General features: G+C 39.6%; 1 protein-coding gene across 1 annotated transcript; it reads left to right on the forward strand.

The window, feature by feature from the left end:
- Window positions 1-51: 51 nt before the first annotated feature.
- LOC133632210 (ubiquitin-associated domain-containing protein 1-like) lies at window positions 52-27,405 on the forward strand. The gene is made up of 10 exons (XM_062024506.1): window positions 52-472; window positions 9,153-9,273; window positions 9,335-9,408; window positions 9,479-9,586; window positions 13,301-13,403; window positions 13,484-13,592; window positions 20,784-21,072; window positions 22,510-22,596; window positions 25,848-25,986; window positions 26,171-27,405. Exons 1-10 carry the CDS (start codon window positions 335-337, stop codon window positions 26,284-26,286), a joined length of 1,284 nt encoding a protein of 427 aa, XP_061880490.1. The 5' UTR covers window positions 52-334; the 3' UTR covers window positions 26,287-27,405.
- The last annotated feature ends 303 nt before the right edge of the window (window positions 27,406-27,708 follow it).

Below are 27,708 nucleotides of genomic sequence, written 5' to 3' on the forward strand. Positions count from 1 at the left end.
TTAGACTACATCTCCCATGATGCACCGCGTGCCAGTACAGTTGAAGTTCAAAGGTTAACCGTGACAGTAAAAATAGGGTGCTCTCTGGCTGGCGGTTCGCTGCATTACTGCGGGAAATAAAGCACCTGGCGGCCGCGGAGCGAGCTTATCGGCCGACGCCCTCACAGACGACGGATAAAAAGTCCTTAAAATGGCCCTAAGCTAATCGGCTGGTGTGTGTTTTTGAACTCACAACGACAAGCTAGCTCCGGAGAGGAGGGGGGCTAACTAGCGAGGAGCTCATAGCAACCTGCTAGCTCACGTCAGGCGGCCAACATCTTGTCTGCTGGCCGACATGTTCGTCCAGGAGGAGAAGATCTTCGCGGGCAAAGTGTTGAAAATACACATCTGCACGGTGGACGGCGCCGAGTGGCTGGAGGAGATCCCGGAAGACACCATGGTGGAGAAACTGAAGGAGAAGTGCTTGAAACATGTAGGTTTGTCCACGGTGTTGTGTTGTGTTGTGTTGTGTCGTGTTGTGTAGTGTGGCGTGGTGTTGTGTGGTGTGGTGTGTTGTGTGGTGTGGTGTTGTGGTGATCTCTAGTGTCATCCTTCTTTGGTGCCCCTCTTCTTGTGGTGTGTGGTGTGGTGTGTGTGTTGTGTTGTGTTGTGTGGTCTCTAGTCTAGTGTCATCCTTCTTTGGTGCCCCTCTTCTTGTGTTGTGTGGTGTGGTGTGGTGTGGTGTGGTGGTGGTCTCTAGTGTCATCCTTCTTTGGTGCCCCTCTTCTTGTGGTGTGTGGTGTGGTGTGTGTGTTGTGTTGTGTTGTGTGGTCTCTAGTCTAGTGTCATCCTTCTTTGGTGCCCCTCTTCTTGTGTTGTGTGGTGTGGTGTGGTGTGGTGTGGTGGTGGTCTCTAGTGTCATCCTTTCTTTGGTGCCCCTCTTCTTGTGGTGTGTGGTGTGGTGTGTGTGTTGTGTTGTGTTGTGTGGTCTCTAGTCTAGTGTCATCCTTCTTTGGTGCCCCTCTTCTTGTGTTGTGTGGTGTGGTGTGGTGTGGTGTGGTGGTGGTCTCTAGTGTCATCCTTCTTTGGTGCCCCTCTTCTTGTGTTGTGTTGTGTGGTCTCTAGTCTAGTGTCATCCTTCTTTGGTGCCCCTCTTCTTGTGTTGTGTTGTGTGGTGTGGTGGTGGTCTCTAGTCCAGTGTCATCCTTCTTTGGTGCCCCTCTTCTTGTGTTGTGTGGTGTGGTGTTGTGGTGGTCTCTAGTGTCATCCTTCTTTGGTGCCCCTCTTCTTGTGTTGTGTTGTGTGGTGGTCTCTAGTCTAGTGTCATCCTTCTTTGGTGCCCCTCTTCTTGTGTTGTGTTGTGTGGTGTGGTGTGGTGTGGTGGTAGTCTCTAGTGTCATCCTTCTTTGGTGCCCCTCTTCTTGTGTTGTGTTGTGTGGTGGTCTGTAGTCTAGTGTCATCCTTCTTTGGCGCCCCTCTTCTTGTGTTGTGTTGTGTGGTGGTCTGTAGTCTAGTGTCATCCTTCTTTGGTGCCCCTCTTCTTGTGTTGTGTGGTGTGGTGTGGTGTGGTGGTGGTCTCTAGTGTCATCCTTCTTTGGTGCCCCGCTTCTTGTGTTGTGTTGTGGTGGTCTGTAGTCTAGTGTCATCCTTCTTTGGCGCCCCTCTTCTTGTGTTGTGGTGTTGTGTTGTGTGGTCTCTAGTCTAGTGTCATCCTTCTTTGGTGCCCCTCTTCTTGTGTTGTGTTGTGGTGGTCTCTAGTCTAGTGTCATCCTTCTTTGGTGCCCCTCTTCTTGTGTTGTGTTGTGGTGGTCTCTAGTCTAGTGTCATCCTTCTTTGGTGCCCCTCTTCTTGTGTTGTGTTGTGTGGTGGTCTCTAGTCTAGTGTCATCCTTCTTTGGTGCCCCTCTTCTTGTGTTGTGTTGTGGTGGTCTCTAGTCTAGTGTCATCCTTCTTTGGTGCCCCTCTTCTTGTGTTGTGTTGTGTGGTGGTCTCTAGTCTAGTGTCATCCTTCTTTGGTGCCCCTCTTCTTGTGTTGTGTTGTGTGGTGGTCTCTAGTCTAGTGTCATCCTTCTTTGGTGCCCCTCTTCTTGTGTTGTGTTGTGTGGTGGTCTCTAGTCTAGTGTCATCCTTCTTTGGTGCCCCTCGTGTTGTGTTGTGTGGTGGTCTCTAGTCTAGTGTCATCCTTCTTTGGTGCCCCTCTTCTTGTGTTGTGTTGTGGTGGTCTCTAGTCTAGTGTCATCCTTCTTTGGTGCCCCTCTTCTTGTGTTGTGTTGTGTGGTGGTCTCTAGTCTAGTGTCATCCTTCTTTGGTGCCCCTCTTCTTGTGTTGTGTTGTGTTGTGGTGGTCTCTAGTCTAGTGTCATCCTTCTTTGGTGCCCCTCTTCTTGTGTTGTGTGGTGGTCTCTAGTCTAGTGTCATCCTTCTTTGGTGCCCCTCTTCTTGTGTTGTGTTGTGGTGGTCTCTAGTCTAGTGTCATCCTTCTTTGGTGCCCCTCGTGTTGTGTTGTGTGGTGGTCTCTAGTCTGGTGTCATCCTTCTTTGGTGCCCCTCTTCTTGTGTTGTGTTGTGTGGTGGTCTCTAGTCTAGTATCAACCTTCTTTGGTGCCCCTCTTCTTGTGTTGTGTTGTGTGGTGGTCTCTAGTCTAGTGTCATCCTTCTTTGGTGCCCCTCTTCTTGTGTTGTGTTGTGTGGTGGTCTCTAGTCTAGTGTCATCCTTCTTTGGTGCCCCTCTTCTTGTGTTGTGTGGTGGTCTCTAGTCTAGTGTCATCCTTCTTTGGTGCCCCTCTTCTTGTGTTGTGTTGTGTGGTGGTCTCTAGTCTAGTGTCATCCTTCTTTGGTGCCCCTCTTCTTGTGTTGTGTGGTGGTCTCTAGTCTAGTGTCATCCTTCTTTGGTGCCCCTCTTCTTGTGTTGTGTTGTGTGGTGGTCTCTAGTCTAGTGTCATCCTTCTTTGGTGCCCCTCTTCTTGTGTTGTGTGGTGGTCTCTAGTCTAGTGTCATCCTTCTTTGGTGCCACTCTTCTTGTGTTGTGTGGTGGTCTCTAGTCTAGTGTCATCCTTCTTTGGGGCCCCTCTTCTTGTGTTGTGTGGTGGTCTCTAGTCTAGTGTCATCCTTCTTTGGTGCCACTCTTCTTGTGTTGTGTTGTGTGGTGGTCTCTAGTCTAGTGTCATCCTTCTTTGGGGCCCCTCTTCTTGTGTTGTGGTGGTCTCTAGTCTAGTGTCATCCTTCTTTGGGGCCCCTCTTCTTGTGTTGTGGTGGTCTCTAGTGTCATCCTTCTTTGGTGCCCCTCTTCTTGCTGTGCATCTCTTATTTATAGTACTCCCACTTCCCTATTTATAGGCTTCTAATAGACTGGCATGCTGGCGGCTAACTGTTACACTCCTTTACATGTTCGTGTTTGACAGTTGTCATGTCTTGTGTTTGTAGCCTTGTGACTCTTTGACTTGCACTCTAAAACTGCACACACTCACAAAGAGCTGTGTTGAAATATTATATATTTACAATAATAACAATGTTCAGCTTTCAGGTACTAGGTGTGCCTAATATTTTGGTTACAACCCTTAGGAGTCCAGCCTTAACCCTCGTGTGGTGTTCGGGTCTGTGGAACCCGTTTTCATTTTTTATTAAAAGAAAAATTATACAATAAATGAATTTTTCAAACTGAGACTCTATAATACACTAAGCTCTATAATACAATTAATAAATGTAAACAAACTTTTTTTTATTGTTTTCCAACTGAAAGCACGTACCTCAATTTTGTAAAGTAACTCAAATGTTTCTGTCTCCGTTTTTTGACCATTTTTTTTCAATGTATTTGAAATTGTAATAATTTTTAAAAATATATTTCAAAATGATTTTTTTTTTTACTGTTTTTGTATTTGACAAAATGACGAGAAGAAATGTCATTTTTAAAAAAAACGTTTTCTTTTTTTATTCAAATGTGATCTTAAATGGCTAAAATCACCGAAAATTATTGCATTGTAGGGGTGCCAGAAAAATCAATTCACATCTGAATTTCAATTTATTCTGATTCTGTATCGATTCAAAATGTTTTTAGGCCATCTCTGCACATACTTGCTGCTCAAATGGCAGTGGGGCAAAAAAGTATTTACTGTAGTCAGTCACCAATTGTGCAAGTTCTCCCACTTAAAAAGATGAGAGGCCTGTCATTTTTCATCATAGGTATACCTCAACTATGAGAGACAAAAAAGTCCAGAAAATCACATTGTCTGATTTTTAAAGAATTGATTTGCAAATTATGGTGGAAAATAAGTAATTAGTCAATAACAAAAGTTCATCTCAATGCTTTGTTATATACCCTTTGTTGGCAATGACAGAGGTCTTTACAAGGTTTTCACACACTGTTGCTGGTATTTTGGCCCATTCCTCCATGCAGATCTCCTCTAGAGCAGTGATGTTTTGGGGCTGTCGATGGACAACACAGACTTTCAACTCCCTCCAAAGATTTTCTTTTTTTATTCAAATGTGATAAAATGATAAATGATAAATGGGTTATACTTGTATAGCGCTTTTCTACCTTCAAGGTACTCAAAGCGCTTTCTTAAATGGCTAAAATCACCGAGCAGTGATGTTTTGGGGCTGTCGATGGACAACACAGACTTTCAACTCCCTCCAAAGATTTTCTTTTTTTATTCAAATGTGATCTTAAATGGCTAAAATCACCGAAAATTGTTGCATTGTAGGGGTGCCAGAAAAATTGCTGGTATTTTGGCCCATTCCTCCATGCAGATCTCCTCTAGAGCAGTGATGTTTTGGGGCACTCGATGGACAACACAGACTTTCAACTCCCTCCAAAGATTTTCTTTTTTTATTCAAATGTGATCTTAAATGGCTAAAATCACCGAGCAGTGATGTTTTGGGGCTGTCGATGGACAACACAGACTTTCAACTCCCTCCAAAGATTTTCTTTTTTTATTCAAATGTGATCTTAAATGGCTAAAATCACCGAAAATTATTGCATTGTAGGGGTGCCAGAAAAATCAATTCACATCTGAATTTCTATTTATTCTGATTCTGTATCGATTCAAAATGTTTTTTAGGCCATCTCTGCACATACTTGCTGCTCGTATGACAGTGGGGCAAAAAAGTATTTACTGATTTTTAAAGAATTTATTTGCAAATTATTGTGGAAAATAGTATTTACTGTAGTCAGTCACCAATTGTGCAAGTTCTCCCACTTAAAAAGATGAGAGGCCTGTAATTTTTCATCATAGGTATACCTCAACTATGAGAGACAAAAAAGTCCAGAAAATCACATTGTCTGATTTTTAAAGAATTGATTTGCAAATTATGGTGGAAAATAAGTAATTAGTCAGTAACAAAAGTTCATCTCAATGCTTTGTTATATACCCTTTGTTGGCAATGACAGAGGTCTTTACAAGGTTTTCACACACTGTTGCTGGTATTTTGGCCCATTCCTCCATGCAGATCTCCTCTAGAGCAGTGATGTTTTGGGGCTGTCGATGGACAACACAGACTTTCAACTCCCTCCAAAGATTTTCTATGGGATTGAGATCTGGAGACTGGCTAGGCCACTCCAGGACCTTGAAATGCTTCTTACGAAGCCACTCCTTCGTTGCCCGGGCGGTCTGTTTGGGATCATTGTCATGCTGAAAGACCCAGCCACGTTTCATCTTCAATGACCTTGCTGATAGGAGGTTTTCACTCAATCTCACGATACATGGCCCCATTCATTATTTCTTTTACACGGATCAGTCATCCTGGTCCCTTTGCAGAAAAACAGCCCCAAAACAGGATATTTCCACCCCCATGCTTCACAGGAGGTAGGGTGTTCTTTTGGTTGAAACTCAGCATTCCTTCTCCTCCTAACACAAGTTGAGTTTTTACCAAAAATTTATATTTTGGTTTCATCTGACCATATGACATTCTCCCAATACTTTTCATCATCCAAATGCTGTCTAACAAACCTCAGACGGGCCCGGACATATACTGGCTTAAGCAGGGGGACACGTCTGGCACTGTAGAATTAGAGTCCCTGGCGGCGTAGTGTGTTACTGATAGTAGCCTTCGTGGCTTTGGTCCCAGCTCTCTGCAGGTCATTCACTAGGTCCCCCCGTGTGATTTGGGGATTTTTGCTCACCGTTCTTGTGATCATTTTGACCCCCCGGGGTGAGATCTTGTGTGGAGCCCCAGATTTAAGGAGATTATCAGTGGTCTTGTAAGTCTTCTATTTTCTAATAATTGCACCCACAGTTGATTTTTTCATACCAAGCTGCTTACCTATTGCAGATTCAGTCTTCCCAGCTTGGTGCAGGTCTACAATTTAGTTTCTGGTGTCCTCTGACAACTCTTTGGTCTTGGCCATAGTGGAGTTTGGAGTGTGACTGTTTGAGGTTGTGGACAGGTGTGTTTTATACTAATAACCAGGCCAAACAGGTGCCATTAATAGAGGTAACGAGTGGAGCCTCTTTAAAGAAGAAGTTACAAGTCTGTGAAAGCCCAAAATCCTGCTTGTTTGTAGGTGACCAAATACTTATTTTACAGAGGAATTTACCAATTAATTAATAAACAATCCTACAATGTGATTTCCTGGGTTCTTGTCCCCCATTGTGTCTCATAGTTAAAGTATATCTATGATGAAAATTACAGACCTCTCATATTTTTAAGTGGGAGAACTTGCACAATTGGTAGCTGACTAAATACTTTTTTGCCCCACTGTACATCTAACGCAGTGGTTCTTAACCTTGAAACCCCACCAGTTTCATATGCGCATTCACCGAACCCTTCTTTAGTGAAAAAAATAAAATAAAATTCAAATTCAAGGCAAACTTATGTTTTTTTACTGGTGCACAAAATGAACCGTGCATGAACATCACCTTGTTCAAAGAACAAAACCAACACAGTACATGAACTCACAACAAATTACACACCTGCAAATCAGTCTGACTTCTGCTGTTGCCGTATCCATAATACGCCAATAAGGAGAAGTTTTTATTTGCACGATGAGTCGGGTGTGTCTTGACACTCCGCCGAACCCCTGAGGCCGATTCACCGAAACCCCTAGGGTTCGATCGAACCCAGGTTAAGAACCACTGGTCTAACGTCAGCAGACAAAATGAGTTTTTGTAACTTGCGACCTGTTTTGTATTGTATTATAATCGGTTGGGGACGTCTCTGCGCTGCTGACCTGTCTCCGCTCGGGATGGTCTCCTGCTGGCCCCACTTTGGACTGGACTCTCACTATTATATTTGATACACCATAGACTTGCGGCTGCAAGGCTTTTGACAAAAACAAGAAAGTTTGATCATATTACGCCTATACTGGCTCACTTGCACTGGCTTCCTGTGCACTTAAGATGCGACTTTAAGGTTTTACTACTTACGTATAAAATACTACACGGTTTAGCTCCAGCCTATCTCGCCGATTGTATTGTACCATATGTCCCGACAAGAAATCTGCGTTCAAAGAACTCCGGCTTATTAGTGATTCCCAGAGCCAAAAAAAAGTCTGCGGGCTATAGAGCGTTTTCTATTCGGGCTCCAGTACTCTGGAATGCCCTCCCGGTAACAGTTAAAAATGCTACCTCAGTAGAAGCATTTAAGTCCCATCTTAAAACTCATTTGTGTAATCTAGCCTTTAAATAGACCCCCCTTTTTTAGACCAGTTGATCTGCCGTTTCTTTTCTTCTCTCCTCTTCTCCCCTGTCCCTTGCGAGGGGGAGTTGCATAGGTCCGGTGGCCCTGGATGAAGTGCTGGCTGTCCAGAGTCGGGACCCCGGGTGGACCACTAGCCTGTGCATCGGTTGGGGACATCTCTGCGCTGCTGACCCGTCTCCGCTCGGGATGGTTTCCTGTTGGCCCCGCTGTGGACTGGACTCCCGCTGATGTGTTGGATCCACTGTGGACTGGACTTTCACAATGTTATGTCAGACCCACTCGACATCCATTGCTTTCGGTCTCCCCTAGAGGGGGGGGGGGGGTTACCCACATATGCGGTCCTCTCCAAGGTTTCTCATAGTCATTCACCGACGTCCCACTGGGGTGAGTTTTTCCTTGCCCGTATGTGGGCTCTGTACCGAGGATGTCGTTGTGGCTTGTACAGCCCTTTGAGACACTTGTGATTTAGGGCTATATAAATAAACATTGATTGATTGATTGATTGATAGACTAGACTCTCACAATATTATGCTAGATCCACTTGACGTCCATTGCACCGGTCGCCCAGGGGGGTCCCCACATCTGCGGTCCCCTCCAAGGTTTCTCATTGTTATCCCATTGGGTTGAGTTTTTTCTTGTCCTGATGTGGGATCTGAGCCGAGGATGTCGTTGTGTCTTGTGCAGCCCTTTGAGACACTTGTGATTTAGGGCTATATAAGTAAACATTGATTAATTGATAATAAAATATGGCGAGAATCGGTTTGAATTAAAAATCGTATTGAGCGGAGAATTCATACTAAGTTCAATCGTCACCCCAAGAATTGGAATCAAGACTTAGACTTAGACTTAGACAAACGTTAATGTTTCACAAGGGAAATTGTTCAACACAGTAGCTCAGTTAGAATGATGGAAAGGACAATGCAGGTATAAATAGACTAATATAGCTATAAAAAATAAAAAAATCTAACATATATACGAATATATACATAATATGTGTACAGAGTAATGTATATACAGATATATTATATTATGTCTATAACATATATACAATATAAACCAATGACCATGTACAATATTACAGTATATACAGTCTATATGACAGCAGCAGCATAAAATAGAGAGTAGGTCCAGCAGGAAATAGAAAATAGACATTATAAACAAAGAGAAGTAGCTAAAATGTCAGGTAATAGGCAGATGTCATCTATTGCTGTATGGCGAGTGATTATACAGCTGGATGGAGTGTGGAATGAAGGAGTTCTTGAATCGCACAGTGCGGGAAGGAAGTTGAAGGAGCCTGTTGGAGTATGAACTCCGCTGTCCCTTAATTGTCTGGTGGAGTGGATGGGCAGGGTTGTGAGTTATAAGGTTCACATTTCTGTATCTATTAAACAGACTAACATATGGATCAATTTTTAAATGTAAACATATTTTTAATTGTTTACATCTCTCTGAGAGTGCTGTGATGCCAACACCTTGTCTTTAAATCATTGATTGGAAGATCATAAAGTCATGGTTATGCACGTCTTCTGTATTTCCTCCAGTGTGTTCATGGAAACCTGGAAGACCCCAAGACACTGACCCACCATAAACTCATACATGTTGCTACAGAGAGAGTGCTCAGCGACACAAAAACGGTTGCAGACGAAAGTCTCAAGGACAAAGGTATGAAAGAGGTTCCAGTAAGACAACATACTCTGTGAAACCGCCTCTTTTCTCTAAACAGATGTTCTGCTGCTTATCAAGAAAAGGCCGCCGCCCACGCCGCCCAAAATGGCGGAAGTGAGCGCGGATGAAAAGGTAGGTCTCGTCAACAAGACAGGAGGAGAACTCTCCTGATCTCTGTCTCCTTCTCCTTGTGTGGTGTCAGAAGAAACAAGACAACAAGGCACCGGACAAGGACGCCATCCTGAAGGCCACCGCCAACCTCAGCACTCGCCACTCGGACCGCACTGTGACACAGCACAACATCAGAGACGTAAGCCTCTCTGCACGCGCAACGTACGCTTCCACAAGAACACTACAACAGTCTTTACTTCAGGCGCAAAGACCATTCAAAAAGAAACATAATGCATAGCAGGCAACAAACTGTCATATAATAATAGCTAGTCATTTTGACATAATAGAATAGTCTGTTCCATAGTCAAACCATTGCCACCAATAAACCCTTAGATCAGGGGTGTCCAAAGTGCGGTCCACAGGTAATTTTTTAACGGCCCCACGGCACATTTTAAAAATACTATTAAAAAACATAAAAAGTGGTATAAAAGAGCAAACATCTGAAATGCAACAAGAAAATGTTGACTCTAATAACACAAAGCTGCCATGCAGGCTGTTTCTTTCTTTAAAAAATAATGAATCAAAATCAATGTCATTATGAATTATCGACCTATTCAAGACTCCAATTACGTCACATTAAACATTCCACTTTGAGATATTCTTTGGGGAAAATGTTGCATATTTTGTGTTTGCCGTATAAAAAACTAAGCTGTTTTTTTTTTTTTTTTTTTAAAAGGCCTAAAACGAACAAAAAACATAAACAACAATACAACTTATAATTGATGGATAGATCTGAAGTTGATCTTGAGATTATTGTGTTAAAAGTAAAAAGTTTAAAAAAAATTATAATTTATGTTTTAACACTTTAATAAGTGGATCCCTAATAATTTGTGTGTGATTTGTTTTTAAGTGTCATTGCTAAAAAAAAAAGGAATTAAAATCAATGTTGTTATGAGATATTGACCTTTTTAAGGCTCCAATTATTATATAATCTCAAATATTCCACTTAAAAATGTTATTGGGTGAAAATATTACAAATTTTGTGTTTTTTCCATTAAAAAAACAGGGTTTTCTTTGACAAAAAGAGCATACAACTTAAATCTTTAATAACGTTATATTGACAGATAGACCTAATGTTGATCTAGATATTTAAACCTTGAATAATAAGAAAAATAATAATACTGAATAATGACACATTTTTTTATATTTTTTTGACCAAAACCCTTTAGGGTCCCCGGGATCAAGCCTGAGTGGAGGCCTAAATGTATATTTTTTATACATATATTGTATTTGTTTTTAAAATAAAAAATATCAAAATGGCCGCCCCATTGCTTTGATTTTTCAATGTGCGGCCCTCAGTGGAAAAAGTTTGGACACCCCTGCCTTAGAAGAATAGGCAATATTTGAAATCTCCCCCTAACAACAAACTGTTCTAAAAGTGTAAACATAAGTTAGCTTGTGTGTAATAAAACAAAATTCCAAACTACGGAGGTGATTAAGGCACAGCCATAACATTAACAAAAGTGTATAAATAAGTTGTATATTTTAACTAAAAAGTGACACCTGGAGATGACGTGGGAGGCGTGTCTTGTTATATAAGGTCGAAACTTTGCGCTTTACATTCCGTTCTTTTCATAATTGTTGACACTATTGGCTGTGTTGTACTACGCAACCGGGACAGAGACACTTTCCGGGTCTATAGTTATCGTCACATGTCCTGGTAAAAGCCAGTTGATTAAACGGGTACGCACTAAGCTGAAACCTGTTCCACCTCTGAATATTTTGTTGGGTTTTCCACATGTTTCAGTCACATAACTATTGTGGCTTGACTGTGTAGGATATGTACAGTGGAACCTCAATTTATGAACTTAATTGGTTTTTGAACAGGGTTTGTAAATACAGTGAAACCTCAATTTATGAACCCCTCTATTTGTAAACTTTTGGATTTACGAATTTTTAGCTCAAAGCAAATATGTGTAAAAAAAAAATAATTCCCCCCTCATATTTTCCCATAAGTTGTTTATATTCAGACAAGGCAAGTGCAAAAAAAGCTTTAGTGGATATGGCCATCTTTATTCTTTATTAATATCATTCCCATCTCTGACTTCCAGCTTCCAATGTACAAGATTTGTACAGCAAACATATCTTTATTCGGCCTGTGGTTTGTAAATTAATAAGTTTGTACAAAGAGCGGGTTGTAAATTGGAAAGTTTGTACAATGAGAGTATCATAAATCAAAAAGGTTGTACAAAGAGTGGTTCGTAAATCGAAATGTCTGTACAAAACTAAAAGGTTGTACAATGAGCAGCTCATAAATTGTGAATGTTTCTACAATGAGAAGCTCAAATTTTAAAGGTTTGTACAATGGGGTTCATAAATCAAAACGTTTGTACAATGGGCGGTTCATAGAATTCAAAGGTTTGTACAATGAGAGGTTCATAAAGCAAAAAGTTTGTACAATGAGGGGTTCATAAAGTGGAAAGTTAGTATGTGAGGGCTCTATAAACATTTAAAAAGTTTGTACAATGAGGCGTTCTTAAATGGAATCGTTTGTACAACGAGGGGTTCATATATGCTAAAAGTTTGTACAATGATGGGTCAAAAAATAATAATTAAAAATAAACATTTGTACAATGAGGGGGTTCATAAATTTTAAAGGTTTGTCCAATGGGCTTCATAAATCTAAAAGTTTGTATAATTAGGGGGTTCCTAATGTAAAAAGTTTGTACAATGATGGGTTTGCAAAGCGAAAAGTTTGTACAATGAGGGGTTCATAAAGTGGAAAGTTTGTACATGAGGGCTCTATCAGATTTAAAAGGTTTGTACAATGAGGCTTTCATCAATGGAAAGTTTGTACATGAGGGCTCTATCAGATTTAAAAGGTTTGTACAATGAGGCTTTCATCAATGGAAAGTTTGTACATGAGGGCTCTATCAGATTTAAAAGGTTTGTACAATGAGGCTTTCATCAATGGAATAGTTTGTACAATGAGGGGTTCATAAAGTGGAAAGTTTGTACATGAGGGCTCTATCAAATTTAAAAGGTTTGTACAATGAGGCATTCATCAATGGAATAGTTTGTACAATGAGGGGCAGTGCTTCCCATAAACTGCCAAAATACCGTTGGCGGTGGGGGCGTGGCTATGGACGTGGTCACCATGACATCATTGAGTAATTTGCATAATTTACTACAATGATATGATTTTCTCTAAAAAGGCTCAAAAAATGTATACTTACTAATTAATAATAACAGTTTTGTTTTAAACGTCCATCCATCCATCCATTTTACAATATAATTACAACACTTTATGTACATATTTATATACAGATTTGAACAATAAATTATTCACTGAAATATATTTATTAGTTGTGGTTCTTACAAAAAATATATCTTATAAAATATAAAAGCTAAAATGTCTCTTAAAGCTCTGCCCCTTTAATTAGTGCATACTAAATAATTTAACTTTAGCCTACTACTACAACCATATTATTTACCAGCAACATAAAGTGAAACAGAGGCAGAGGTGTCCTGCCACAGTCAGTAACAAATAAACAGAAAACGGTAGTGGTCAAATACAAATAAGGCAACAAGAGAAGTATCCTACACTTCTCTTTTGTAAAGTAAATCTGAGCAGCCTATATGGGCATCTACATCAACTATATGATTTGCCTGAGAAGCTGGACAGGACAAAACTTTTTTTTTATTTTTTTTTTTTAAATTTAATTTGTGGCGGACGTAATTCTTTCGTGGCGGGCCGCCACAAATAAATGAATGTGTGGGAAACACTGAGGGGTTCATAAAGTGGAAAGTTTGTACTATGAGGGCTTCCTAAATCGAGGTTCCACTGTATCTTATAACATGCTTAAAATGTTTCTATTTTTCATTGAAAGATCATTTTCTGCCTGTTCTCCAGTTTCAGACAGAGCTCAGAAAAATCCTGGTGTCGCTCATAGAAGTTGCTCAGAAGCTTCTGGCCCTCAACCCCGATGCTGTGGAGCTTTTCAAAAAGGCCAACGGTAACGTTAAAACGTGTCCCCGTCCCACTAAGGAACAAGGTCAGTCCCTCATCCCCCGAGTTTCTGGTGTGTCCTCGTAGACATGCTAGACGAGGACGAGGAGGATCGCGTGGACGACACGGCCCTCCAGCAGCTCACTGAGATGGGTTTCCCCGAGAGCAGAGCCGTCAAAGCCCTCCGACTAAACCAGTAAGTCACGCTTGGTTTATGTTTTTATGGCAAATGGGAGACAGGGAGGATGTTTTTCCCACACAGTCTGGGTTCAAAACTTAAAAGTGTGAAGCAAGCCACATTGTCAGGTTCAAACACTGATAACATCTATTAAACAAGACAAGAAGCAAAGAATTAAACAGAGACAGAATTCAATTTGGCTCAATATTGAGGAGAGTCGCCTGGACACTGTACCCTTGTAGTGTCTCAGCACGCTCTGGCGAAAGATTGTACTCCTCCTCCTCCTTTATTTGGACTTTCTCTGACCACATGGCAACAGCTGCTTCTAAGGGACGAGGTCGTAAACAGCCATCGCCTTTGATTACAACAGTTCAAAAGAAAAGGTCGTAAACAGTTCACAGAAAAGGTCGTATAAGAGTTCAAAAAGAGGTTTGTAAAACAGTTGAAAAATTAGGTTAAAAAAGAGGTCGTCTGGAACTTGGGCAGATCCTGCCTTCTCTCCGCTTTGTAGTCCTTGGGTTAAAACAATATCTTTCTGTTGATTACAATACATGACAGAAAACAGAACACCTTCATGTTGCTTCCCCCCCTACACGGTGGAGTTTTACAAGCCTTCTTCTTGGCAGGTTTCAAAGACAGCTTTTGGTCTTCTCGCTGGAAAGTAATTTCAACACAAAGTTTTTGTGATAATTTAGATAAAATTATTCTAACACACATATTTTTATTGTATGTATGGATAGGAATTCAATGACATTTGTTTGAGTAGGTCCGTGCTACTTGTGGGGCTAATGTACAAAAAAGGTCTCTGTGACGCTTGTTTTCTTTTTGTGTCATTGGGTGGCTTGAGGGTATGTAGTTCACTTTTACGACACTGGTGGAGGCATTGAACGCATCATTGCATCAGCAAGCTCTGAAAGTTATGGTAGACTGACAATACGTCCTCTTTTCCCCGGACATGTCCTCTTTTGCGGGGCTGTCCGGGCGGGGTTTCTCAAATGCCTCAAATGTCCGGCATTTTGAGTTAGGGTTGCGTGTATTTTCAATGTACGTCCAGGGTTAAGAAGGGGTTAAAAACAAAACAAATTGTGAAGGTGTGCACACGCAGCAACATTCGTGAGGGAGGGGCAGAGAAAGAGAGCGAGACAGTCGAGAGACAGACAGGACACAAGAGAGAAGCCGAAACGTAAATGCAACTTCACGGATGATTTGCGGGAAAAGTATCTGTGTTTTCGTCCTGGCCGTGACACATGGAAAGCAGAATGCACTGTGTGCAAAGCAGGAACGTATGTATCTGTGGCAAATAAAGGGGCCAACGATCTACAAGCCCATATCGACACTACAAAGCACATAACAGCTGTGCAGGGCGAGAGCTCGTCTGCTGTTTTTTGTTTAAATTTAATTAACTTGTTTTGAGGCATTATTTATGTTTGGATTATATACAAGAGGTTATTTTGAATATTTCTACCTCTGTACTTTTTTCCAAAACTGTGAATGTTACAGAATATAAGTGTGACTTATTTTGTTATACTGTCACGCAGTGTTGGCGTTAACGTACTTTTTGTGTCTTTTTAACGCATTGAAATCAGGAAGGACGCAGATTTTATTTTTTGTATTATTTTTTTTTAGCATTTGCGGCACACAACTTATGTTTTAAAGGCCCACGGCACATTCTAAAAATACTATTGAAATAAACAAAAACATAACAAAAGTGAAATAAAAAAGCTTACAGGTGAAATGTAATTTAGAAAAAGTTGCAATGTTGACTAATAAAACAAAGCTGTTTTTTTTTTCTTTCAAACGGTCATTGCTCAAAACATAATATTGAATCAAAATCAATGTTTTTATGAAATTATTGACCTATCAAAGGTTCCGATTACTTCACATCAAATATTCCACTATGAAAAATATTTTTGGTGGAAGATTTTGCCTATTTTGTGTTTGCCATAAAAAACATAGTTTTGTTTGACAAAAAAGGGCGGAAAACAAACAAACAAAAAACAACATTAAAAAAACTAAAACATTTTGAAATGAGGGATAGATCTGAAGTTGATGTAGACAGGAGAGATTTAAGCGTTAAATATAAAATGTATGTATGCCCTGGCGCACCATTATCATCGTTTCATGACCCAAGCAAAACACTTTTTACACTTTTATACTGAAATAAATACACCTACAACTTATTCAATAAAAACATAGAAAAAACTACCAGCAGCGGTAAAGTTTAGATCCATGAAGGAAAGAAAAAAAGTGAATGAATGTTTAGAACTGAATACATTTACATATGCATACACATTTGTTTTCTTTTGTATTATTTTTTTTAATGAATTCAGTAACGTTTATGACAACCTTTTTCCAAAACACAATATAGAATGTGAGATATAACAGGATAATGCATACATGTATCATTTGTTTTCAAAACGCTTACAAAAAAGTGGGACCGGACCCCAAAAATGTACTGTGGGACCCCATTTTTATGACTTGATGGGGTCCCTGGGACCCCATTTTGAAAATTTCTAGCGCCAATACTTTTGTCAACAGAGGAGAAAAAATGCTTTATTTAAATAAATATATTATTTATAAAGCAAGTTCGAGTATCATTGGCACATTTTCACCTAGTCCCGGCCTTGGCCCGCATATATGTGTCCTCTTTTTGGGATTTCACAATATGCTCAGCCTAAATTATGGTGAACATCATTGTCAATTGTTTAATTTTAATGTCACTTGCTTTGTGCTTAAAACTGTATTGCAACTCATTTTGTCCGTTTATTGTAGTCTAATGGCTGTTTGGCATCAAGTTCACAAGCTAGCTGCTAGCTGAATATCATACCCTGGTTGGGGCCTGTTTGTAGCATTGGACAGGGAACATTCCAAGAGCTCACCCCTAAACACCCTAAAATGCTTATTTTTCATACTAAATCAGGGGTCCTACATTACATTTGTCCAACGGGTATATTCTTAACTCTGCAAGCACAGCAAGTTCCATAATATATTGCAATAAAACCCAAAATAGGATAAAGAATATATAAAGATAGTAATTGAAATAATATACAAACTGAACACTCTTTTAATAAAAAGAATAACAATAGTACCATTTAGCATTCACCTTGACCAAGATGTGAACCCTGGTGTACTTTTTCAGAGAGCAAGCATTATTTGGTGAGCAGTGTGAGGAGTATACCGAAAAAATGTTTTTGCTTTCGGTATGATACAGATACTGGAGTCTTGCGTGTATCAGCTCAAATCAAAGATAATGTAATGTTTTTGTAGCGTAGAATGTTAGATAAGGCTTGATCAAGTGAAATGACTCCAACAGAGAACAATGGTAGGTATGAAAAACACAAACTATCTATTATTAACCGTCTGGAATGGACTTACTCTGTCCTTAAGTTGAAGTGGAGTGGCATTTGGTTTTTGGTGACACCTGATGGCAATAATCATTTATTAAAATAAGGTCATGACACAGTAAGTTGAATGATGCAGGTTAGGTTTGCTGAAGGTTTCTTTGGTAATATGCTGAAATGTTGCATCCAAGTGGGATATTGTTACTGTTGAAAAGAATACAGGGGAGGGCCTGTAACCTCCTGCTGGATACTTTCTAATACACTTTAGCCTTGGAGACTTTGTATGTTCAAGTAATATAAAACTATGATTATTTGATACTTGTTTATATTGACAAATGTGACGTTTTACACTGAAATCTCGTTCATTTTAAGGACACTTTTTGTCAGGTTCAAACACTGATGACATCTATTAAACAAGACAAGAAGCAAAGAATCAAACAGACAGAATCAAATTTGGACTCAATATTGAGGAGAGACGCGGCGACTGTACTCTCTGTACAGTCTTTCACCACGCTCTGACGAAAAAGGTTTACGTTTCCTCCTTTATTTGGACACTCCCTGTTTACACAACAACATCTGCTTCCAAAGGAATGGGGAGTATGTAAACCAGGGGTCCCCAAACTTTTTGACTCCGGGGCCGCATTATGGTAAAACTATTTGGCTGGGGGCCGCGCTATATATATATATATATATATATATATATATATATATATATATATATATATATATATATATATATATATATATATATATATATATATATATATATATATATATATATATATATATATATATATATATATTATATGTAAATGTGTGTGTATATATATGTAAATGTATGTATATATATATGTGTATATATATATATATATACTGTATGTATATGTGTATATATGTATATGGGTCTATATATATGTGTGTGTGTGTATATATATATATATATATATATATATATATATATATATATATATATATATATATATATATATATATATATATATATATATATATATATATATATATATACTACCATTCAAAAGTTTGGGGTCACCCAAACAATTTTGTGGAATAACCTTCATTTCTAAGAATAAGAATAGACTGTCGAGTTTCAGATGAAAGTTCTCTTTTTCTGGCCATTTTGAGCGTTTAATTGACCCCACAAATGTGATGCTCCAGAAACTCAATCTGCTCAAAGGAAGGTCAGTTTTGTAGCTTCTGTAACGAGCTAAACTGTTTTCAGATGTGTGAACATGATTGCACAAGGGTTTTCTAATAATCAATTAGCCTTCTGAGCCAACGAGCTAACACATTGTACCATTACAACACTGGAGTGATAGTTGCTGGAAATGGGCCTCTATGCACCTATGTAGATATTGCACCAAAAACCAGACATTTGCAGATAGAATAGTCATTTACCACATTAGCAATGAGTTAAGTTATCTTCATTGAAAAGTACAGTGCTTTTCCTTCAAAAATAAGGACATTTCAATGTGACCCCAAACTTTTGAACGGTAGTGTGTATATATATATATATATATATATATATATATATATATATATATATATATATATATATATATATATATATATATATATATATATATACACACAGTATATATATGTGTGTGTATATATACATACATACATGTATGTATGTATGTATGTATGTATGTATGTATGTATGTAAATATATGTATATGTAGATGTGTATGTATGTATGTGTCTATGTATATGTCCATGTGTATATATATGTATATATATATACTGTATGTATATATGTATATGGGTCTATATCAGGGGTCGGCAACCTTTACCACTCAAAGAGCCATTTTGGCAAGTTTCACAAATTAAAGAAAGTAATGGGAGCCACAAAAAAAAATTTTAAATTTAAAATGAAAAACACCGCATACAAAGCTTAAATGCTTTGTGCTATGTTAACCAGGGGTCTCCGACACGCACTTTAATGTGGAAATTTGACGTTAGTGCAGCCCGCGAGTTTTGAATGAATGGCACTTGATAGCGTCATACATCATACTTGCCAGCCCTCTCATTTTTCCCGGGAGACTCTCGAATATCAGAGCGTGATGACACTGCATTTGGCGCCCTCTACAGTCTGCCCTAACAGTGTACCTGCCCGACCACACGTAGAATGCAATTTCAGCTTGCTCACGTAAGTGACAGCAAGGCGTACTACCTCAGCAGCCACACATCTTACACTGACGGTACCAATACCCAGAATCCCATGCAGCCCTAACTCTTCCGCTCAACCAACGCACGGAGAGGGGGGGGGTTGATGTGTGGGGGGATTTGGTGGTAGCGGAGGTGTATAATGTAGACCGGAAGAGTTAGGGCTGCATGGGATTCTGGGTAATGGTTGTGTTGTGTTTATGTTGTGTTACGGTGGGATGTTCTCCAGAAATGTGTTTTTCATTCTTTTTTGGTGTGGGTTCACAGTGTGGCGCATATTTGTAACGTAACAATGTTAAAGTTGTTTGATTGATTGATTGATTGATTGATTGAGACTTTTATTAGTAGGCTACCGTCAGTGTAAGCTGTGTGGCTGATGAGTAAGTATGCTTTGCTGTCTCCTGTGTGTGCAAGTAATAACAACATGCAACATGTGGCTGGACTGGCACGCTGTATCTATATGCCATAGAGGACAATTACTGCAGTGCAATTAGGGCACTCCCTTTATTTAGTAATTAGAGTGTAAATAGAATTATTTTTTCCCTGGGAGTAATCTATGAGAGACACTGAGATCCATAAGTCTCCTGGGAAAATCGGGGGTCGGCATGTATGTAGCTGAGCCGCATCAGAGTGGTCAAGGAGCCGCATGCGGCTCCGGAGCCGCGGGTCGGCCTGGTCTATATATATATGTGTGTGTGTATGTATATATGTATTATATATATTATATATATATATATATATATATATATATATATATATATATAGTGTGTGTATGTATGTGTGTGTGTGTATTCATACATATATTGCTCACGCACTAATTGACTTAAAGAGCGCACTTGCTGCATGTCACGTTATCAATGGTAAGATGCATTTTTAGACAATATGATTTGCCTGAGTGGCTATGAGACTGTAGAAAATGGACTAGTAAGGAAAAATTTAAAAAATAATAATAATTTAAAAAAAAAAAAAATTATATAATTTTTTAATTTGGGACTTCCCGCGGGCCGGATTTTGGACACTGGGGGGCCGTATCCGGCCCGCGGGCCGTAGTTTGGGGACCCCTGATGTAAACAGTCAATGTTTTCGGTCACATTAACACAAAAGAAAAAGATGCCTCGGGCTTGGGCTGATCCTGGCTTCAGCTTGAGCAAGTCTTCGATGACAATAGATAACCCCCTCCCGTCTCCTCCCATCGTACACAATGGAATTTTCTAAGCCTTTGCTTGGTGCAACAAAGGCAGCCTCTTGTCTGTTCATTGGGAACTCAGAACGGAAAGTTTTTTGATCATTTACATACAATTTTTCTGACACTTATTGCTTGTGTGCTTGGCTGTTGTGTAGCTGCTAGCTCCTAGTAACATATAGCCTACCATACTTACTTTTTGTAAATGCCTTGACTAAGATATATAATAAAAGTCCAACCTTTGGTGGACATTTAGATGTTAACTGGCTGACAAGGTTTGCACATGTAAACACGCTGCAGGACTGCTCGTATCTGAGATTTTAGATGCAAACTGATGTCAATTTGTTTGCTGATCGATAACAGTATCGGATGTGGACACCCCTAAGCAGAGTCATCAACAACTTGTCCAACAGCTGCAGAATGAATGTAACCTAAAAGTGTGTTGATGGGTTAGTGTTGATGGGTTAGTGTTGTGTGCTGAAGTGTTTCCACTTGCAGCATGTCCGTGACACAAGCCATGGAATGGCTGATCGAGCACATGGACGACCCCTCGGTGGACACGCCGCTGCCCGGTCAGGACCTTTCTGCCGCAGCAGCAGCCGGAGCCTCGGCCGCCGCCAACGCCGCTGCCTCGCCGGGCCCCTCGTCCTCCATCGCATCCAGAAGCTCCTCCTCCTCCTCGCGCCGCCGCAGCTTGTCCTCCACGGACGAGAGCAGCCGACAGGACGAACTCACAGAAATCTTCAAGAGGATTCGCAGGAAAAGAGAGTTCAGGCCGGACTCCAGGGTGTGTTCGCTATTGATTATTATTAGTAGTTGTAGTGATCACTGTTAGTTATTGATTAGTAGTATTAATAGTAGTGATTACTGTTATTATTAGTAGTATTAATAGTTGTGATCAGTGTTAATTAGTGATTATTAGTAGTACTAGTGAACACTAAATGGTCCCTAGTGTGTGAATGTTGTCTGTCTATCTGTGTTGGCCCTGTGATGAGGTGGCGACTTGTCCAGGGTGCACCCCGCCTTCCGCCCGAATACAGCTGAGATAGGCTCCAGCACCCCCCGCGTCCCCAAAAAAGGGACAAGCGGTAGGAAATGGATGGATGGATAGTAGTACTAGTGAGCAGTGTTATTCATTGATTTATTATTGATCATAGTAATTAGTGTTATTTTACCCTTATTACTAGTAGTAGTGAATAATGTTATTTTTCATTATTATTAATTGTATTATTTATTAGTAGTAGCCGTAGTAGTGATCAGTGGTATTATTATTAATAGTAGTGATTTGTGTTATTAGTTATTTGTACTAGTGATCAGTTTTATTGATTTATTATTAGTAATAGCAATCAGCATACTTGCCAACCTTGAGACCTCCGAATTCGGGAGATGGGGGAGAGGGGGTATATTGTAGCTTCCCGGAAGAGTTAGTGCTGCAAGGGCTTCTGGGTATTTGTTCTGTTGTGTTACGGTGCGGATGGTCTCCCGAAATGTGTTTGTCATTCTTGTTTGGTGTGGGTTCACAATGTGGCGCATATTTGTATTGATTGATTGATTGAAACTTTTACTAGTAGATTGCACAGTTCAGTATATATTCCGTACAATTGACCACTAAATGGTAACACCCGAATAAGTTTTTCAACTTGTTTAAGTCGGAGTCCATGATACAGATATATACTATTTTCATAATACAGTCATCACACAAGATAATCATCAGAGTATATACATTGAATTATTTACATTAACAGTGTTAAAGTTGTTTATACGGCCACCCTCAGTGTGACCTGTATGGCTGTTGACCAAGTATGCGTTGCATTCACCAATGTGTGTGTTAAAGCCGCATATATTATGTGACTGGGCCGGCACGCTGTTTGTATGGAGGAAAAGCGGACGTGACGACAGGCTGTAGAAGGCGCTAAAGGCGGTGCCTTTAAGGCACGCCCCCAATATTGTTGTCCGGGTGGAAATCGGGAGAAATTCGGGAGAATGGTTGCCCCGGGAGATTTTCGGGAGTCTCCCAGGAAAATCGGGAGGGTTGGCAAGTATGGTAATCAGTGTTATTTATTAATTGTAGTAACTTGTTATTAGTAGCAGTGTACAGTGTTATTTATGTATTGATTGTTATTATTTATCAGTGTTATTTGTTGATAAATATTATTTCTATTAGTGATCAGCGTTATTTATGACACTAAGTTAACACGTTTCCTTTTGCCGATTGTGCCGACAGGCAGTTTATGCGCTCATGGAGATGGGCTTTGAGGAAAAGCAGGTGATTGACGCGCTGAAGGTCAACAACAACCAGCAGGACGCAGCGGTAGGTGGACACCAAACTTCAATGACTCTCTTCTTTTCTGTTATTTTATGTCTTTTTTTAGAAGACACAAAACGTACTCGACTCTTGCTACTTTGTCTAACTAAATACAAAGACTCGGCATTGAACTTTTTAACTAAACTGGTAACAAAATGTTGCCGGGTTATTTAAATGTGCAGTACTTAGTCGACTTTCAATCTGTAGTACTTACTGCAAAAAGTCAGTGTTCAAAAACAAGAAAAAAAATACAAAAATGAGGGGTATTTTATTTGAACTAAGCAAAATTATCTGCCAATAGAACAAGAAAATTTGGCTTGTCAAGACTTTCCAAAACAAGTCAAATTAGCTAACTTCAATGAACCCAAAAATACCTTAAAATAAGTATATTCTCACTAATAACAAGTGCACTTTTCTTGGTAGAAAAAAAAATGAGACCTTTTTGCTCAATATGTTGAAAAATATTCTTAAATGCTAGTGCCATTATCTTGACATAATGATATGCGCTCGGCATTACATTTCTTGAAACCAGCAAACTTATACTAAAAACTGATTTATTGTTCTTAATGGAAAGGCAACAAGGCAACCGCTTGTTACTCTCGCGGTCTCCTAGCCGCTCAGGCAAATCATATTGTCTAAAAATGCATTTTTCCATGGATAACATGACATCATCGCGCCAAGTGCGTGCTCTTTCAGTCAATTAGTGCGCATATATACAGCCCGGCCCCCGGCCAAAAAAAATGTTATTGTAATTTTGAAGAATTCATCTGAATGTGCATGAACTATTTCTGTTCAAAATTGTTTGAAATGTTACATGTTAAATGTTTAAATATTAACTGTCAGTTTACTGTACTGTGCCAACTGTACTACTTTATGAGTACGTGTTTTCTATTGTTTCATTGGAAATAAAACAGCATTTGGCTGTCATCTGTTTTAATTAGGGATGTCCGATAATATCGGCCTGCCGATATTATCGGCCGATAAATGCGTTAAAATGTAATATCGGAAATTATCGGTATCGTTTTTTTTATTATCTGTATCGGTTTTTTTTTTTTTTTTTTTATTTTTTTATTAAATCAACATAAAAAACACAAGATACACTTACAATTAGTGCACCAACCTCCCTCCCCCCCATTTCTTTCTGTTATTAATATTCTGGTTCCTACATTATATATCAATATATATCAATACAGTCTGCAAGGGATACAGTCCGTAAGCACACATGATTGTGCGTGCTGCTGGTCCACTAATAGTACTAACCTTTAACAGTTAATTTGACTCATTTTCATTAATTACTAGTTTCTATGTAACTGTTTTTATATTGTTTTACTTTCTTTTTTATTCAAGAAAATGTTTTTAATTTAGTTATCTTATTATTATTTTTTTTTTAAAAAGTACCTTATCTTCACCATACATGGTTGTCCAAATTAGGCATAATAATGTGTTAATTCCACGACTGCATATATCGGTTGATATCGGTATCAGTAATTAAAGAGTTGGACAATATCGGAATATCGGATATCGGCAAAAAGCCATTATCGGACATCCCTAGTTTTAATTATGAGACACAATTGTGTCAAAGTCATGATTTTGTTTTTCATGCTTGAAATAAGAAATTATTACTTTAAAAAAGTAGTTTTATACTTGTGAGTGTTGATGACACAGCTTTGCAACAGTTGATATTCTAGTTTCAAGCATGTTTTACTCAATATAGGTCATCAAATCTCAGCAACAAGCTGTAATATCTTACTGAGATCATTTAGGACCAAAACACTTAAAACAAGTAAAACACTCTAACATAAAATCTGCTTAGTGAGAACAATTATCTTATCAGACAGAAAATAAGCAAATATCACCCTTATTTGAGATATTTCATCTTACTTAGATTTCAGTTTTTGCAGTGCAAAATGTAGCCTAGGAATTTAGGAACACATCATTTTGTGTGTGTCTTTAATGCTAATAAGCTGTTTGGCTCTGACTGAGTGTGTGTCTTCAAGAAGTGTCATTGTGTAAACACTCTGCACTTTTCCAACATAATACATGCCATATCTCACATACAACAATATTTAAAAGTGGGAATGTAGGACATAAATGTTGGCAACACTAGCACAGCTATGTTAGCTACATTGCTAACATTATACATTTAAACAACATCATGCTAAGTTTGCATATTTGCTAGGGGTGTAATGGTACACAAAAATTTTGGTTCGGTACGTACCTCGGTTTAGAGGTCACGGTTCGGTTCATTTTCGGTACAGTAAGAAAACAACAAAATATACATTTTGGGGTTATTTATTTACCAAATTTGCAAAATCTTCCACCAAAAATATTTTTCTTAGTGGAATATTTGATGTGATGTAATGGGAACTTTGAATAGGTCAATAATTCATAATAACATTGATTTTGATTCAATATTATGTTTTGAGCAATGACAGTTTGAAAGAAAAAAAACCCAGCTTTGTTTTATTAGTCAACATTGCAACTTTTTCTAAATGACATTTAACCTTTAAGCTTTTTTATTTCACTTTTGTTATGTTTTTGTTTATTTTAATAGTATTTTTAGAATGTGCCGTGGGCCTTTAAAACATTAGCTGTGGGCCGCAAATGGCCTCCGGGGCACACTTTTGACACCCCTGCTATAGATAATAAAAAATTAAATGTGATAAATCTATGGATAAAAAGCAGAGCCTGGCGACGCATGCGCGTTTATCATAACTCGCGCACAATTTGTTTTGTTTTTAACCCCTTCTTAACCCTGAACGTACATTGAAAATACACGCAACCCTAACTCAAAATGCCGGACATTTTGAGGCATTTAAGAAACTCCGCCCTGACAGCTCCGCAAAAGAGGACATGTCCGGTGAAAAGAGGACGTATGGTCAGTCTATCCTAGCCCGTTAGCTGCTAGCATGCTGTATGTTGTGCCTCGGTGTGCATTGTTTACACAACCCGCGTTACGCTACTTAATATGTCCGTGTGGAAACTCATTCGGTACACCTCCGAACCGAACCGGAACCCCCGTACCGAAACGCTTCAATACAAATACACGTACCGCTACACCCCTAATGTTTGCTGCTAAAGAGTTGTGTGCTTCTTGCATCCAAGTATTCCTGCATGTCACTCAACTTGTGACTCCACTGGTCAGTCACCTGACCCAAAGTCCACAATGACCGACGTGCTGTGTCTCGTGTGTGTGTGTGTGTGTGTGTGTGTGTGCGTGCCTCGTGTGTGTGTGTGTGTGTGTGTGTGTGTTCCAGTGTGAGTGGCTGCTGGGAGACAAGAAGCCGTCCCCAGAGGACCTGGACAAAGGCATTGACACCAACAGTCCGCTGTTCCAGGCCATCCTGGAGAACCCTGTGGTCCAGCTGGGTTTGACAAACCCCAAGACTCTGCTCGGTACAAAATAAATACACTTTTTTTCTTTGTTGTGTCTGACAGATTAGACACTTGGGAGGAACTGCTGGATGTAGATAAGACACACACACACACACACACACACACACACACACATGGTCCCACAAGTCCTGGTTTTCCAATTGTGAAATGGAACTGAAGTGCAGAATTTGTGTCCCCGTTGCAGCATTTGAGGACATGCTGGAGAACCCCCTCAACAGCACCCAGTGGATGAACGACCCTGAGACAGGACCCGTCATGCTCCAGATATCAAGAATCTTCCAGACCCTCAATCGCACATAAGGGCGACCCCAGCCCCCACCGCAATCCACCACCACAACCACGATCCCTTCTCCCCCTTTTGTGTGAATGTGGCAGCTCTGTGTGTGTGTGTGTGTGTGTGTGTGTGTGTGTGTGTGTGTGTGTGTGTGTGTGTGTGTGTGTGTGTGTGTGTGTGTGTGTGTGTGTGTGTGTGTGTGTGTGTGTGTGTGCGTGTGCGTGTGCGTGTGTGAGAGAGAGTATATTGTTGATACCAGAGATGTTCTACCTATACAGTAAATATTTATAAGCGTACAGTAAAGACAAGTATACGAAGAAAATGTAACATGATTCTTATTATTATTATTATTATGACTGCAGCAGCGATACAAAGTTGCATTTACAAGGTAGATTTTTTTCATTTTAGTTTAAAGAACAAATCAAGTTTTATATCACTTTGCCACCTTTAAACAAACACCATCAATGTTTACACCGCCAGTTGTTTAGTTTTGTTTTTTTGCATTATATCATCTTTTAATGTGTTCATCTTTTGGCAGCGTGTTACTCGCCACTACGCCAACATTCAGCACAGATAGTATTTTTTTTTTTTTTTTTTTTGACAATCTGGAGCAGGACGGCATGGGGGTGTGTTCATGAATGGAGGGTTTTTTTCCAGCTATTTTTTAAGTTTAATAGTATGATTAATTTCCTGGGTTTGACATTGTTACGGAGCCCCTAAAGCAGGGGTCGGCAACCCGCGGCTCCTTGACCACTCTGATGCGGCTCAGCTACATACATGCCGACCCCCGATTTACCCAGGAGTTTGATGGATCTCAGTGCCTCTCATAGATTACTCCCAGGGAAAAAATTATCCTATTTACACTCTAATTACTAAATAAAGGGCGTGCCCTAACTGCACTACAGTAATTGTCCACAAGCATTTATATACAGCATGCCAGTCCAGCCACATGTTGCATGTGGCTGGCTGGCTGCTGACCTAGTACGGAAGAGTTAGTGCTGCATGGGATTCTGGGTATTGGTACCGTCAGTGTAAGATGTGTGGCTGCTGAGTTAGTACGCCTTGCTGTCGCTTACGTGAACAAGCTTTTTTTGGACATGTATCTCGTGCGCAAGAGAAACTATCTCGTGCGCACGAGAAACTTTCTCTTGTGCACGAGATAGTTTCTCGTGCGCACGAGATACATGTCTAAAAAAAATTTTTCCCCCATGTCTTTTTTTTTTTTTTTTAGACATGTATCTTGTGCACGAGCTAGTTTCTCGTGCGCACGAGATACATGTCTAAGATTTTTTTTTAAAAATGTGACAAAAAAAAATTCCCCCCCGTCCTTTTTTTTTTTTTTTAGACATGTATCTTGTGCACGAGGTAGTTTCTCGTGCGCACAAGATACATGTCTAAAAAAAAATTTGACAAAAATTTTTTTTCCCCGATGTCCTTTTTTCTTTTGT

The sequence above is a fragment of the Entelurus aequoreus genome, linkage group LG17 (assembly GCF_033978785.1).
Source record: "Entelurus aequoreus isolate RoL-2023_Sb linkage group LG17, RoL_Eaeq_v1.1, whole genome shotgun sequence".
NCBI lineage: Eukaryota > Metazoa > Chordata > Actinopteri > Syngnathiformes > Syngnathidae > Entelurus > Entelurus aequoreus.

Bases quoted from the DNA above. Each gene is read 5' to 3' on its own strand.
- LOC133632210 (XM_062024506.1), top strand. From the start codon at position 335: ATGTTCGTCCAGGAGGAGAAGATCTTCGCGGGCAAAGTGTTGAAAATA. The intron at 9,274-9,334 runs GTATGAAAGAGG...TTCTCTAAACAG, and splicing joins CGAAAGTCTCAAGGACAAAG to ATGTTCTGCTGCTTATCAAG. The intron at 13,593-20,783 runs GTAAGTCACGCT...TTCCACTTGCAG, and splicing joins AAAGCCCTCCGACTAAACCA to CATGTCCGTGACACAAGCCA.